Source organism: Gossypium raimondii, chromosome 6 (assembly GCF_025698545.1).
Source record: "Gossypium raimondii isolate GPD5lz chromosome 6, ASM2569854v1, whole genome shotgun sequence".
Lineage (NCBI taxonomy): Eukaryota > Viridiplantae > Streptophyta > Magnoliopsida > Malvales > Malvaceae > Gossypium > Gossypium raimondii.
Genome location: NC_068570.1, coordinates 16,147,773 through 16,164,379, shown reverse-complemented (window position 1 = coordinate 16,164,379; position 16,607 = coordinate 16,147,773). Strand labels below are relative to the sequence as shown.

The following is a 16,607-nucleotide window of genomic DNA, read 5'->3' as shown; positions in this document are numbered from 1 at the left end:
ATTGTACCTAAAATATATGTTTTCTTCACCTAGTTTTTCCAACGTGTTGTTCATGGTAGGGATGAGTAAAAAAAATGACCAAGCCAAGAAATCAAGTTGAGCTAACAATTTGGTTTGGGTTCTTTTTTATAGTTCAGTTCGATTAGATGATGTCATCAAACCATGTCATTTCAGTTCGGTTTCAATTTATTCCATTGGACACTAAAAAGTTAAAAAACTTGATTAAAATTTTCCAAAAACAAACCCAATATTTTTTTTGAACATATAAGCCTAATATATAAACTCATTTAAAACCCAAAATAAAAATCATTAATTCCAAATTATAAATATAGCTTTTGTTATATTTTTACATATCCTTTAAATAAAAAATCATAAATCTTATTTCAGTCTCAATCTCTCAAGAATGAAGATCTTAACCCCAAAATCCACTATGTTCATCCTTATACTCACCAACTAACGACAAGAACAACAGGTGTGGATTTAATAGACTTGCTTATTTAATATTATTAAAACTTCCAAGAATTCAAGTGTTCATATCTTTTTTGCTTATTATTTATTGTATTCTTTTCTATTATTATTGTTGTTAAAAATTCTAAAATTTCAGTTATCATTATTAACATTTCTAAGTTATGGTGCTTTTTTATGTCATTACACATTAAGATTTATAAAATAAAAATAATTTAACAATTGCTTATATTCAATGAAGATTGAAAGTGATTTAACTAGTGTTTAATTATATTTTAATAAACATTTATAATCATTTTACATTTTTCTTTTAGATAAATATATTAATTGAGATTTTTTGTATAATTGAAAAAAATTGAAAATTATAAAATATGGTCTAAGAAACATAAAACAAAGATAATTATATCAAATTAAAATTGAAAAGTCCAAATTCAAAGACAATTTTGTCTAAATAAAGTCCAAAAGTTTAAGGCCCAACAACAATATGGAAACTTGAAACTCCAACTGAATCGAACCGATTTAATTACTATGGTTCGATAATAACAAGTTTCTCATGTCCATCAGATCGGTTTTGGTTTGAAAAATAGAAAAATTGAATGCATTGGTTCAGTTAAAAAACAAACAAAAACAAACAAACTGAACCAAACCGATCTCACCCCTAGTTCTTGGTACAACGCTTATTGTTCTGATAGTTGAGCTTCAAAGAGTTTCATTTTTTCTTGCATCTCAATGAACTATTGGGAACTTGACTGGGGGTTTTAAGAGGTTTGGCTGTTTGGCAGGACATTGATATTACCTTGATGGGGTTAGGGATAGTACCATGTGGTGGATATTGATAATTTGGTGGGTAGGCATGATTATCGCGAGAGATAGTGGAGGATATTCTTAGTAGAGGTGGGTAGTATTGTTGGTTATGCTACAATTATTAATCTGGGTTGGTGGGTGGCTGAGTAACTTGAGGAGGTTGCTAGGGTTGTGTTTGGGTTGGAGGGAGCTCTTGGTTTTGGTTTGATGCATTTTAGAAATGACAGTAGAATAGTGAGCCATGGTGGTTCAATCTATGTTTACCACATCAATAGTTGATACAAGTAGTCAACAAAGAGGAAAGGATGGTGGAGAGGAATGTTGGTTCACCTATGTTAGGAGGAGAGCTGGTGGAAGGAAGAGAATAATAATGGGAGGAAAGTGAGGAAAAATGTGATGTTCTAGGGTTGATATGTGAGGTCCAAAGGAGGGTGGGTCGATGCTTAGTCCCTTATGCATCCAAGCTTATATAAGGGCACATTGTTTGTCCTTTAGTGCCATGTAGCCAACAATAGAGTGGCTTGCATAAATGTTCGGGTTGGCTATGTGTCAATGTCGTTACAGGTTAGTTGTCGCCATGGAGTCGAATCATCGCTTGGAGTTCGCTGGTCAATCTTAAAAAAAAAAAAAGAACTTACAACCCAATGACTTAAACAAAAAGTGCTAAATAGTTCAGTAGGGGCAAAGCCATAAATTTGTTTTGGTGTAGAAATAAAAAAAGGGGGCCAAAGTGTAATTTTTACCATTATACTAACTTATAATTTCTTAAAAATTAAAGGGACCGATAGACGATTTTCTATTTTAGAGGGGCCAAGGCCATTGCTTGCCCCACGCTCCACCCTAGTAGTTCAGTAAATATTTTATAAGTTTTTGAAGTTAAATGACCAAAATAGGAAATTTACTAATAATTTAATAACTTTATATGTAGTTTGCCCTTCATCTTTTTATATTTTTATATAAAATCAATAAAAATACACATATTTAAATTTGAACCCAAAATATAATAATTTTTTTACCTTTAAAGTTACCATTTCTATTAAAACTTTATTTATTTTAGATTTTTAATACATATATAATTTTGTTATAATTTGAGGGTTATGTGATCTAAGATTACATATACTATTGAGCTATCAACATTTGTTATATCAAGTCTCTTTAAATATGATTTCGAATATGAGTATTATAGATAAAGAAAATAATATTACGAAAATTTTACTTATATTTAAATATTTATCTTTACTTTACTTCAAATTTTTCGAGCACAAAAATCTCATAAAAAATATATTATTGAGCTGAATTCAATTCTACTTATAAAGATATAAACCTCTCACCCTAAACATAAAATATCTGTTTAATTTGATTAATCATAATGCGCCGATGGTTTTTTTTTTTTTTGAATAATCGTAATAACAGATAAAGAAAAAGTGACCCAAAAGTTGTGGGTTGCACGTGCGATTTCATCTTTGAAAATCTACCTTAATGGAAAAAAAGTGACTTTTTTAGTCAATAACCAGTCTTGTCTTGTCATCATAAAAAAACACGAGTTTTCTTTTTTCATTTTTACCAATTTAATTTTTATTTTCCGCACGATCCATCAACTATTTGATAAATATATCTTTTAATAAAATAAATATTAAAATATTGAAATATACTTTAAATCTTAATACACTTACTACATTTAAAATTTAATTTTACTACTTTTATTTTAAGTAATTTAACCCTTTTATCTTTTAGAGTTAAAATTTAGATTCTATTATTATCATCATTAAAATTCTTTTATTAAATTAACTTATGTGTAATTTTGAAATTAAAAAAACTTAATAGTCATAAGTGATGGAGCCAAAATATTTTTTTAGGGTTGAAATTAAATTGTATATTTTTACGATAGTAAAGATGTAATTTACCATTTTAATAGACTATATATTTATAATTTTTAAAATATTAAATAAAGTTTTTATTATTTTTGAGGGGCCAAAGTATAATTTTACCATTACTAATTTAAAATTTTATAAATTATAAACTATCTAAATAGAAAATTTTTCACTTTAGGGGGAGTTGGGGCCCTTACCTAGCCTTGCCATTGGTAGTCATATAACAAAAAATAGCATTGAAAATGCCGAAATAGATTTTTCATAAAAATACCCCACACTACAAAAATAGAGGGACCAAACTACATAAAAAATTGAAATATATAGATTGAATATCAAGTTTCAACATAGTAAAAAGGGTCAATGAAATTTGACCATTATCTTAATACTAAAAAAAGGGCAAGTCAAACCCAAAAGAAATGGGAAGCTAACATTTTAATCGAAAAATTAACATTACTAATTATTTGGAGTAAATAATAGTATTATAAAAATATAGTGATCAAATAATGTTAGAAATTAAAATATAAAGATTAAATATCCACTTTAAGGACTAAAATTGAATTTTAACCATATTTAAAATGTAAAAAAACTGGTGTGACACATGTCAGTTTTGGGAGGCCCATATAGTTGTATAGATTTAAAATGTAAAAAAAAAAATCGGTGGACACGTGTTGGCCTTCCTTTTACATATAGTTGTATGGATTTAACTTCTATGTTTAAATTGATATTTATATGTTTTAAAATTGATACTAATTTTAGTTTTCATCACACATTTTAATTCAATTTTATAAGTTGGTTAAAATTGAAAATTGTATTTCATGTTATTTTTCCATTAAAATTTGCTATTAGTTTTATATTTAGACTAAATTTAATATTTAACTCCTATACTTAAAAAGTTAAAAATTAGTGCTTCTATTTTTATTTAAAATTTCAATTGTAAATATTTTTGATCAAAATTTATCAACTTAAAATTTTAATTAAGTTGTTCTCGTATGAAATGGAATATAATTAATAAAAATTTAAATTAGTAAATGTTGATAAATATGATTCTGTTTAATTTACAATTTTTAAATTAAAAATGTAAAAAAATTAAATTTTAACTTTTAAAATATAGATACCAAATCTCAAAATCTATACAAGAGAGGTAGTAACAATAATTTTAACCTATTTTTCCTTAGCAAAACTTTAAGCATTGGGTTCTTCTTTTTTGGAAAATCAATTAGCGCCGGTCCATTTGTTTATTTTCATGCTTGCTAAAAAAGAAGTGAATTTTACTTTACTAGACCAGATCCGGTGATGTTCGCTGCCCTCTCTGTATATTTTACATCTCCGTCTCTTGGTTCGTATGTATCAATCGATTCTTCTTTGGATTTTCTAAAAGATTGAACTTTCGAAATTTTTTTTTTTTTGAAAATTTTCTAGGGTTCCTAAGAGGCCGGAGCTTTTTTTTTTTTGGGGGGTGGGGGTGGATGATGGAAGGTGGAAGGTGGTGAGTTAGGGGTTTATATTGTTTTAGTGGAGGGTTTGGTGCATGAGGATTTAGTGCTGCCTTTGGTTTATCGACGACGAAGAAGACAACCATGAAGGGTTTTTGGCAAATGCTGACGACATTGAGGAGAATATTGTAAATGACGGCGATGAAGAAGCTCCCGCCAGTGTCACCGTCGCCCCAGATCGATTTGCATTCTCCCTAAACAGAACACTTACTAGTCGACGACACAGAGACGAGACATTCCTGTTGTTTGAAGAAATGTCCGCCGCCATGAGGTGCGGTGGCAATTGGGTTGATGCTAAGTGGCTCCCATTGGTTGGCTGCTCGCGTCCTTCCCAGGGTGAGACTAGCGCCTCCGCTTCAACTGCCGTTGAAGATTCTGACTACCATGATTCGCACCATAAACGAGCCAAAGTCTACACTGTTTATCAGTGAGTTAACTGGACAAATGTAGGCAAAATTAGTTAAGAAATTAATTTTTTTTTTGCGGTACTTATTCTGCAAAGTTTTTCATTGCAGCGAGAGCACCTCTTACTCATTAGCACCGAGAGAGTATAATAATAACCAATGCTCATCGATTTCATCCAATAAAGGGGTATTTTATCACAATTTCATGTTGAATAGTGGGAGTGATGGGCATCGTTTTGATGGTAATGGTGGGAAAGATGAGGAAAATGAGGGTGATTTGAGAGCTGAAGATTCTGAAATTCGAATGGATCTGACTGACGATTTATTGCATATGGTAGGCAGTTTGTATAATCTACATTATATGTTAGTTTTTTTTTATAATTTTTGTATTGTTTAATCTTATTGAACCGTTTTGTTTGTTTTTCCTGTTTTCAGGTGTTCTCGTTCTTGGATCATCGTAATCTTTGCAACTCAGCCATGGTTTGTAGGCAGTGGCGATCTGCTAGTGCTCATGAGGATTTTTGGAGGTGTTTGAACTTTGAAAACCGGAGTATATCTCTTGAAAAATGTGAGTTTTAGATTTGCTTAATATCTTTACTTCGTTTTCATTTGGTTTATACAGTGTATTCCAAGCAAATGAAGTTTAGAAATTGCTTAAATTTGAGACTTTCTTTTTTCAGATAAGAAAACTATATGAGTATGCAATTATATATCAGTTGCTCTTTTATCTTTTATAAATTTAGAATTAACATGTTTGGTGCTTGCTTCCTGAGCAAGATAATACTCACGTCATATGTTACAGATCTTCATAAATAGCTCATTCTCTATTAATTGTTTGTTGATTACATTATTTTGCATGAGCAAAAGTGGTCCATTGTTGTGAAGAAATTTGATGCTGAACTGCAATAATGTTGCATTTTGATTTTGCAGTTGAGGACATGTGTCAACGATATCCTAATGCCACTGAAGTGAATCTGAGTGGAACTCCAATTAGCCACCTTCTTGTTATGAAAGCTGTCTATTTGTTACGGTAATATTTTGTCACTATATTTTATGTTCTCTAATGAAATGAATTTTGCATAGCCTCCTGTTAATTTGAATAAATTTTCCAATTGGCAGAAATCTGGAGGCTTTAACATTGGGAAAAGGCCAACTAGGTGATGCTTTTTTCCATGCGTTGACCGAGTGTAGTATGTTGAGGAGTTTGGATGTGAATGATGCTATTCTTGGTGATGGTGTTCAAGAGATACTTATTAACCATGATCGATTATGTGATCTGAAATTAACTAAATGCCGTGTGATGCATATATCCATCAGGTGAAACAAAGTCTTGATTTGATTTTAAAGTATATCGTGATGTCAATCTGGTCATTCCCTATGCTGACATCTGATCTTTTGCAGGTGCCCACTACTAAAAAGTTTGTCTTTGAAACGCAGTAATATGGCACAGGCGGCCCTTAATTGTCCTCTTTTAAATCTGCTTGATATAAGTGCTTGCCACAAACTTACAGATGCAGCAATCCGTTTGATAGTGACTTCTTGCCCCCAATTAGAGTCTTTAGACATGTTAAATTGTTCTTGTGTTAGCGATGAAACATTGCGGGAAATAGCTCTCACTTGCTCTAATCTCCATGTTCTGAATTTGTCATATTGTCCTAACATATCACTTGAGGTCTGTTTTTGCAAATGGCTAATTTAGATCTAATTAGTGTTGCTTTTTGGGTTCATTTTGATACATTTACTTGTTTATGAAGTCTGTAAGACTACCAATGTTGAAGGTTCTTAAGCTTGACAACTGCGAGGGTATCACTTTGGCTTCAATGGCTGCAATAGCTTATAGTTATAAGTTAGAGGTTTGAATCTTTTTTCTCGTGTATATATATATTGCCAGATGCCTTTGCTATCTCTATTAAAGATTTCTAGCCATCCGTACTGATTCTTCTCTCTGTTGCAGGAGTTGGAGCTTGATAATTGCCACATGTTGACATCAGTGTCATTGGATCTTCCTCGTTTGCAGAAAATTCGACTGGTTCATTGTCGAAAGTATATTGCTATTCTATTGACTTCCCTTCTTATTTCCATTCTTCTTCTTCTTCTTCTTCTTCTTCTTCTTTTCTTTTATAATAATATATAATTTCTTCCATGCAGATTTGCTGACTTGAATTTACAAAGTTCCACGTTGTCATCCATAACACTGTCCAATTGTGTCGCACTCCGTCGCATTAACATCAGTTCAAATGCACTTCAAGTATTTTCTCAACGCACAATTTGGTTTCTATTTCTACTGTCTTTGTTGTTGATAAGAGTTTGAATTATAGTGTTGTACATGAAAATGCAGAAATTAGCACTGCAGAAGACGGAAAATTTGACAATATTGGCACTGCGGTGTCAAGGTTTGCAAGAAGTAGACCTCACAGATTGTGCATCTTTGACAGATTCTATTTGCGATGTCTTTAGTGATGGTGGTGGGTGCCCTATGCTAAAATCATTGGTTCTGGATAATTGTGAGGTTTGTGAATAGGTTTTTCCTGTGTAGTGAGTCTTCTCTCAGTTCTCATTTTTGTGCATGGATGAGGGCCTTACTATTGGAACATGCAAAGATATGGTGATAAATGAGACATAAGATGTTATATACACATTCAATGACTGGGTGATAAAAAAGGCATGAGATGATAGAGATCAGTAAGATGGTTTCATCTCAGCTCTTTGGTCACTTAAATTGACATCTTGTTTCCTGCATTGTTGTGAGTCGTTTTCTTATGCCTTCTGAAAAAATTCTTTGTTTTTTTTTGTTTTGGCCAGAGCTTGACAGCATTGCAGCTCTCCAGTACATCTTTAGTCAGTCTTTCGCTGGTTGGGTGTCGTGATATTACTACTCTTGATCTTGCATGTCCTTGTCTTGAGAAGATTTGCTTAGATGGTTGTGATCATCTGGAAAGAGCATCATTTTGTCCTGTAAGCTTAGACTGACTCTTAGACTTTATATGAAATTCATTTGCTGTGTTATCAACTATTTGGTGCATGCAATTTCTTGCTCTTAGGAAAAATATAATGCCTGAAAATTTCCCTTCTTTTAGGTGGCTCTCCGGTCGCTTAATCTTGGAATATGCCCCAAATTGAACACCCTCAGAATCAATGCTCCAGATATGGTGTCACTTGAGCTCAAAGGATGTGGTGTCTTATCTGACGCATCCATAAACTGTCCTCTACTAAAATCTCTGGATGCTTCCTTTTGCAGGTCTGTTTTTCTAACTTTTAATGATGCTTTACTTTGTTCTGTGGCTGATGCCTCTATTCAAATTTACATGCAGCCAACTTAAGGATGATTGCTTATCTGCAACAACTGCTTCCTGCTCTCTAATCAAGTCATTAATATTGATGTCTTGCCCGTCTATTGGTTCTGACGGTCTTTACTCTCTGCGCTGGCTTCCAAATTTAACAACACTTGGTTTGTCGTATACCTTTTTGACAAATTTGCAGCCAGTTTTTGTCTCTTGTTTTCATCTTAAGGTAACTTGGAAATCCTTGATATGTAAGCATGAATTGATGAGACATACATGGCATGTTGGTGTTGTTTGACAGTCAGTAGATCATATTATACCTACCTGTTGAACGCATGAATGTCGCATTGGTTTGTACTCTTATTGAATTTGTGTTTTGATAAAAAAATGCTAATACCATTTTAGTCACTTCTGTGGAGAATTTTTCTCTAATGACATTCATTGTTTTGCTTAATCTTCTACCATTAAAGCAAGTTTAAGTAAATTCTCACATTCTGGTAAATTGTCTGGTTTAAGCTTTCTATGCTTTGGATTGTCCATGTTTTCCATATTTCCTGCCCATGGTGTTTTTCTTACTTTTCATTCTCTCTTTTAGGTGCTAAAGTTGCAAGCTTGCAAATATCTCTCTGACTCATCATTGGAACCTCTTTACAAGGAAGGTGCTTTGCGAGAACTCCAGGATTTGGATTTGTCATATAGTACCCTCTGCCAATCTGCCATAGAGGAGCTTCTTGCATATTGCACACACCTTACTCATTTGAGCTTGAATGGATGTATAAATATGCACGACTTGAATTGGGGTTCTGCTGATAGCCGAATCGAGTTTCTTAGTGTACATAATGAATCTACTATGTTTTATTTTGAGAACATCAATGAGCCAGTCAAGCAAGGGAACCGTTTACTGCAGAACCTGAACTGCGTAGGTTGTCCTAATATTAGGGAAGTGGTCATCCCACCAGCAGCACGTTGTTTCCACATGTCATCCCTAAATCTTTCTTTGTCAACCAATTTAAAGGAAGTTAATCTTGTTTGTTTGAGTTTGTCCTTTCTTAATCTAAGGTATGTATGCATCTTTTTTGCTTACGGCTTCTATTTATTTTACCTGGTACTCCTAAATTTTTCCGTCCATATCTGAATACAGCAATTGTTGCTCTTTGGAAGTTTTGAAGCTAAGGTGTCCTAGACTGACTAGTCTCTTTCTTCAGGTATGCACCCTCATTTCTCAGTCTTTGAAACCACTGATTTTTAATGTTTTAGGTCCATTTTCCCCTCTGTTCTGGTGATTTTCTACTAGGAGTGTACTTAAAGATGCTTAGTTTTTACTAACTAGGCTTCTGTGAGAGCTCTCTTTTTGTTGAAGGCTGACATGCATGAGTAGCTCCATTGATTTTACCTGATGAAATATCCTGCGAAACTTGCCTATTTTAACTTTGATGTAAACAATACCAATTTTGTTGATTCTGAATGCTGTTGTTTTTTTCTGTAGAGTATTTGTGTTCTGCCCCTAAATCCTCTTCGGAATTCCTGTTTCCTTCATGCCAAGTCTTTCTGATTTCTTTTGTCATAGACAATCATACAAGTGATGCTTTATATCCGTCCTTGTAATTAATGTACGGACATGAATTTCTTACCCCCTTCTTTTTTATTCTTTTTTGCATACTGGTCATTTTAGTCTTGCAACATTGAGGAAGAAGCAGTTGAAAGTGCTATATCACAGTGTAGCATGCTGGAGACTCTGGATGTTCGCTTTTGTCCGAAGGTGAGCATTATTTTTGTTTTCCCTCCTTTCTCGCATCTCATAAAGTGTGTAGCTTTCTTTTTTGGTGCTCGGCTTATCATCCCCTATATTTCAATCTCTAGATTTTACTTGAGAAAAAGAACAAAGAAGGAAACATAATCCAGTTCATTGATGTTTGAAATGCGGTGACTGATAGATTTGCTCAACGAGCATGGGGAGGTTACGTGCAGTTTGTCCCAGTTTGAAGCGTATTTTTAGTAGCTTATCACCTGCATGATGTGAATGTGATGAAAGAAGTTTTATTTCCCTTGGCAAGTGGATATCACCTCAAGTAATTGGCAGCAACAACGGCCTGGTATTTTCTCATGATCCTCTCACACTGTATGTAAAATGCTCACTCATTATTGCCCCCCAGTTTCTTTTGGATATTTATATATATGTACGTATGCGTGTATATGCATATGCATATGTTTATCTTATTGGTTGCTTTTGTATTGACAGAAGGAATTACAACGGGGGGAGGTTGGGAGCTGTCCCCACTGAATTCCTAAACTACATTGGGGTTGTAACAAGATGTTGAGTAAAGTTTTGCTCCCCCCACAACAAAAGGAGTTAATTAACTTGTTATTTTTTATTGTGTTATTTATCATAAAAGAAGGCAAAATAGTAGGCTATGACTTGGCTTTGAAGCAACTCCAAAAAATGGCAGTATCATTATTGCTTGGGTCAACAAGATAATAATTTAACGTACAATTAGTAGCAAGTGAGAGAGTTAAGTGGAGACCCAACCGGTGGCATTTTATCCACAGAAAAACTGAAAACGGTCTTATCCGTCAGTATATGCTTTTTAAAATTCACAAATTTAAGGTCGTAATTTTCCTTAACGCTGACATTAGATTTTGCGGTTATTAATGCCTAAATATTTATATTACTCCTAGGAATTTTATCAAAATATAAATGTGTTTAAAAATATTGTATAATGCATATATATTAAGCATTAAATAAAATAAAATACATATACATTAAGTATTAAATTAAATTAAAAATAAAAATTAGTTTAAATTGAGAGTTAAAAAGTTTAAATAATTATATTAAATTAAAAATACTAAATGTACATGGTATTGATAATCTTTACATTGATATTAAATTAAAAATACTAAATGTCAAATTTTTATTTTTATTAGTTTTTGAAATAAGAAAAAAATACTCTTGTAATTATGTAATTTATTTAAAATATCCAAAGTTATTTTAGTAATTTTCTTGAGTAAGTGTGAGCATATTTAAAATGTATGGGTTTAATTGTAAACACATGTATCTATTTTTTGGATAAATTGAATCTAACGTGTGTTGCAAAGTAAAAAAGAGGTTTCTTTTCGATAGTTAAATTCAAGTTATTTATGCATTATATATACATATTTATATTTTAACCCATGTGCTTTAAATATGCTCTAAGTCATATTTAAGCATATTTAACACTCAAATTAATGCCTAAGCTGATTGAATAACTTGATTAATATGATATTGATACTTTAAGACTAAACTAAAACATTTTTTTTAAGTTGAGAGATGGATTTAAGATTTGGTCATAGATGGCTAATGAAAATGACCCCATACTTTTAAGATACTAATAAGTGTGTGGGGACGTTTGTTGTAATTAACCTTGATTAAAGATCTGGGTTTTTTTTTTGGTTCAAATGTGGTATTGGGTCATTTTTGAAAAAAATATTCAAAGGGTTAGACCCGATCACCCCGATGGTGGCTTGTCCGCAACAGCAATTAAAGACCAAAAAAAGACTAGCCGTAGTTGTAAAGCAACGGAAACGAAACGGACATTTTACTCACCATTTTCCCTCTTATTTCATCTCTTGGTTTCTTCTGTCTCTAATCTCCTCAGTTAACTCAAAATTACAACAATGGCTATGGCTATGGCAATGGCAGAGGCTTTATGGCTTCTCTTGTCTCCTTTTCTTTTCCTCTCTGTTTCTGCCATTACTCAAAGTAAGTCCTGTCCCCCTTCTGGTGAAAACTAATCACTTGCTACAATGCATTTTATGTTTTCTATTTGGGTTATTGGTTCTGCCTACTGATTGATCTGCTTCATAACTATTGAAATATATCGTTTTTTTTTTTGCATTTTAATTTTTGGGTTTTTTTTTCTCTAAATGCTTCTTGTTGCTGTAAAACTTTAGCGAGAAAAATCTCAAGACAGAAAAATAAAATACTTGATGATACAATAAAACCATGTCACTATTTGCGTTTTGCATTAACGAAAATAGTGAATAGAGTATAAAAAATCAATTTCTATAAATAATAATTATAAAAATTTCTGCAATAATTCTTTATAAAACAATCTAAGAATAGTAGAAGATGGAGGAAGAATAGAGAGAATTTTTGAGAATAGTTGTTTGGTTTTTTGGTAAGTTGGCTAGATTTTTTTTCCAATGATTGTCTATTTTCATTTGACTTGATTTTCTTTGAGTTTTTATTGTTTGCTTTTGCTGGATCTCGTGATTAAATTTGTGTCTTTTAATTGATTGATTGGTTTTTTATCTTGCTTCTATTTTTAGTGCTTTAATTTAGTGAGAGCAAGGAAAACAAAGGAAAGAAAATTTACTTTTTGCATTTTAGATTCCCATCCCATCATTATATTGAGATTTTTCCAAGCTTCATTACTTAGCAGAGGATTTGGGATAAATAAGTAGGGATAAAATTCATGAAAGCTTATCTATGCTAACATTATCAATTGTAGAAATGGGCTTTAGCCACTGGTTTTGATTATAATGTTTATCTTATTAAGGACAGTATTTGGTCTATGTTGTGAGATGTGATCTTGTACTTTTCTTTCTTGTTTAAGATAGTATCCTTTAATTGCGGTGTTTTATGGTTTTCCAAATGTGTTTGTTGAGGTGTTTTTTTAATTAACCTTTTGGTACCCTATTGGTTTTTACTATGGCTGTGAAAAAAAATCCGTTTATAATTTGGCATCTTTAAGCTTCTAAATCTCAATTCTTAGTAAACAAAGAATTCAGGACATTGGTGTTTTTAGAATACAAAGTTCTAGCTATGGTATAAACCCAGATGAAAATCTTTGATCATGAGATGCATCATGCATATGTATGATAAGGAATAAACATTTCTTGTAGAACGAGCTATGTTGCTTTGATTCTTCGGTTCTTTTAAGTATCACTATCCAAGACCTGTATCTGACACATTTTTGAATACGAGTATTCTGAAGAGAGAGAATTGCCCAAGTGAGCACGAGATGTTGAAACTAAGCAATGCATTAAGAAGAGAAAGCTATGCTGTTTTTCCAATATTTCACCATTACCCACTTCTATGAGGCATAATAAAAAAAGTCTTCAACTTCATTGAGGCAAGCTAAACATCTTTGATGACCTTCATGTTGCAAACGGTCCCTTCTCTTTCAATTTCCCAATACCTTGAAAGATTTGCATAATTTACACCTGATTCTATATGCTGTTCTAGTCATTGGTCTCGGATCCTCAGCATACAATCCAAGGGTGGCCCCCATCCGTCTTAACTTCACTTTTTCTATGGTACAACTCTTATGAAACAAATAATGGCTCGAAAGAATGCAAAGCATATACTCCTTCCATCTGTCAGATGCACGAGTGCAGTCCTTGATTATGGTCCGAATTTTGTGTTTGTGTCTTTCGTGCTTTCACATTATGATCTGATTGTATCATTATTCTTTAACACTAACAGTTGAATACAAATTGTAGCCAAACTAACCGATAACCCAGCGGATGAGTTGGTGGCTGTGCTTAATGCCAATAGAACGGCACACAAGTCATCATCCCTCGCAGACAACCCAGGCCTTGCCTGCATTGCTTTGCAATATATAAAAGCATACCAAGGTGATTGTGAAGCTGTAGGAGAGTCTGATGCCAAGAAGCCTCCCGACTCCGAATTTGCACAAACTTTTGCCCCCAACTGCGGAGTCGACGCGTCGACCCTCTCACCAATCACCGGTCGTTTTCTAGGATGCCAATCCAAATATGTCCAGCCTTCTGAAGCGTTCTCAATGTTGATAAAAAATGAAAAGAGTTTGGAAATCCTCTACAACAAGAACCAGACAGAAATCGGGGCTGCTGTGACTGGCACTGATGGTGGAGCTCCCTATTTCTGGTGTGTGCTGTTGAGCAACGGTAAGCACAACAGTAGCTTTGTTCTAGAAGACGGCGTGGCTAAAATCAGCAGACCCGGGTGTTTCAGTGGTGCGAATGATGATTGCAGCGGTGCCGATGTCTCATCCCCATTTGGTCATAAGTGGGTGTATGCTGTTACAGCTTTCATTGCTGTGGGATATGCCTTCGGATATGATCATAGCCTGTAGTGTATGGACCACTTTTTCACTTGATTGTTCATTTTGAGGCCAGTTTCAGTCCATTGCCTTAAATAGCTTGGTCCCTTCTAGTATTTGTTTCTGGAGGGATTTAATTTATCATTCATTTCACATGAGTCCACACTTTATGCTATTAAATTTTCTCCTGTTTTATGTCTAAATTGGAAATGGCATTTTTTTACTGGGAATGGTATATGTTGTTTATGATGATTTTATTGGCCAAATAATGATTTTCATCTCAATATTATACTCAACTTAGCAATTTAGTTTTATACTTTCATTTGGCATAATTTGGAAGTCTTGTATTATTAATTTATTCTAAGCTCCAAATCATTAACAACTTGAAATTTTTCGTGGAATTTTAAAAACCAAATACTAGAAAACCAAAATTCCCATTTTATAATTTATAATATATAAAAGGCTTAATCCACAAATTGATATTTAAACTATACCCTTTTTTCTATTTTAGTATTAAACTTTTTTTATCACAAGTGGTACTTAATTTATTTCTTTTCCAAGTTGATACCTCCGTTAGTTAAATTGAGTCTACTTTAAAAGAGTTTAACTCACAAAGTAGTACTTAAACTATATCCCTTTTTCAATTTGGTATCTAAACTTTTTATCACAAGTGGTTCCTAAACTCTTCTTATGTTACCCAATTTATACCAACATGTTATATTCCTTAAAAGAAAAAAATATTTTTAATTCTTTTATTTTTTTTACATTATTTATCTCTTTTTATTTCTTTTCTATTCTTTTCTTAGCAATGCTCAAAATTTACCTTCTTGAGGTCGAGACAATGTCGATTAATTCTATTTTTGAACTTCACTGCCTGCTTGCTCTACTTGATGAGAGTAAAAAAAATTATTTCACCGTTAAAATTAGTGTTTTCAAAACTAGACCTGAAATCGGTTGGGGTACTAGTCCAAAGATAAGGGTTGAACCAATTGACTTGCAAATCAATATAGATTGATTAAACTAAGCTAAAAAAACAATTGAACTGATTTTATCTATTTTTTAATATTTTTATTGTTATAATTTTTTAATAATTTATTTGATCAAACCGGACGAAATGATCAAATTAGGAATAGGTGGCTTGATTAGTTCAATCACCGGTCTAGTTATACATAATTTATTTCTAAGTAATTCAATGCCAACAACCACATAATAACCAAGACATTTCATGCCAAAGTTTTCTATGTCAACCACCTTGAAACATGCAATTTCAATCTTATTATAAACACTTATGAACACATGTACGTAGTTATGACTTATAAACCTTATGCACGACCACCAACTACTCAACTAGGCAACATTTCACAAGCATACTTCAAGTTATAATTGTTAAATTTCATTCCATCTCGTACCTATCAACAAGCCACTTGTGAGGCCCCGAAAATAGGTCTATTAGTTTCATGTAAGTTTATTGGGTTCCGAGTGAAAACTAGGAATTAATTGAGTTAATTAGCGATTTATATTTTTAATTAGTTAACTTAATTTCATCTAAAAAATTGGTAAATAATATTCCAAAAATAAAAATATTTTAGAAAAATAATTTTATGGTTTTAAATAATTTTGGGTAAAATAAATATTTTGGGTTAAATTGGAATTTAAAAATAATTTAAAGTGGGGTTTAATTGGATGATTAAAAATATTAAATATATGAGACTAATTTGAAAAATAAGAGAAATGTGTAAGAGGTTTTATAGCAAATAAACCATATTTTCAAAATATTGGAGGGAAAGGAGCAAATTGTAAAATAAGGGAAAAGGGGGAGTAGCTTGATGGCAAATTCTCAAAATTTTGAAAACCAGGTGGCAATTTTCAGTTTTAAAAACTCTGCAGCTACCCCACTTTTCACTCATTTTTCACCCGAATTGAGAGCTTTTTCTCTCATTTTTTTTGTTTGTTTCATAAACCAAATATCAGAGAATAGATCTACACCTTTTCTCTCCCAAAATCTCTCAAAATGATTTTCAAAGTTGGGCAAAAAGTCATCCGAATTTCTTCAAGCATTTTGATTCAAACTTCCAAATCAATGATTGAGTTCAATTGAAGGTAATCCTCATCTCTAAACTTGTTTTTAAGTTGATTTCAATCATTATTTGTTAATTAAAGTGATTATAATGGATTTTAAACTTTAATTTCTTCTTTCTTGAACTTGAGGATCAACAATGGTGGATTT

General features: G+C 32.5%; 2 protein-coding genes across 2 annotated transcripts; both read left to right on the top strand.

The window, feature by feature from the left end:
* Nucleotides 1-4,308: 4,308 nt before the first annotated feature.
* LOC105773465 (F-box/LRR-repeat protein 15) lies at nt 4,309-10,809 on the top strand. Its single transcript, XM_012595408.2, has 18 exons — nt 4,309-5,060; nt 5,149-5,371; nt 5,473-5,605; nt 5,968-6,067; nt 6,157-6,354; nt 6,439-6,709; nt 6,792-6,890; nt 6,992-7,080; nt 7,186-7,285; nt 7,376-7,546; nt 7,840-7,992; nt 8,115-8,275; nt 8,349-8,547; nt 8,914-9,377; nt 9,460-9,523; nt 9,991-10,077; nt 10,253-10,411; nt 10,558-10,809. Exons 1-17 carry the CDS (start codon nt 4,888-4,890, stop codon nt 10,331-10,333), a joined length of 2,766 nt encoding a protein of 921 aa, XP_012450862.1. The 5' UTR covers nt 4,309-4,887; the 3' UTR covers nt 10,334-10,411; nt 10,558-10,809.
* Nucleotides 10,810-11,792: 983 nt separating this feature from the next.
* LOC105774283 (uncharacterized) lies at nt 11,793-14,664 on the top strand. Its single transcript, XM_012596727.2, has 2 exons — nt 11,793-12,054; nt 13,800-14,664. Exons 1-2 carry the CDS (start codon nt 11,970-11,972, stop codon nt 14,411-14,413), a joined length of 699 nt encoding a protein of 232 aa, XP_012452181.1. The 5' UTR covers nt 11,793-11,969; the 3' UTR covers nt 14,414-14,664.
* The last annotated feature ends 1,943 nt before the right edge of the window (nt 14,665-16,607 follow it).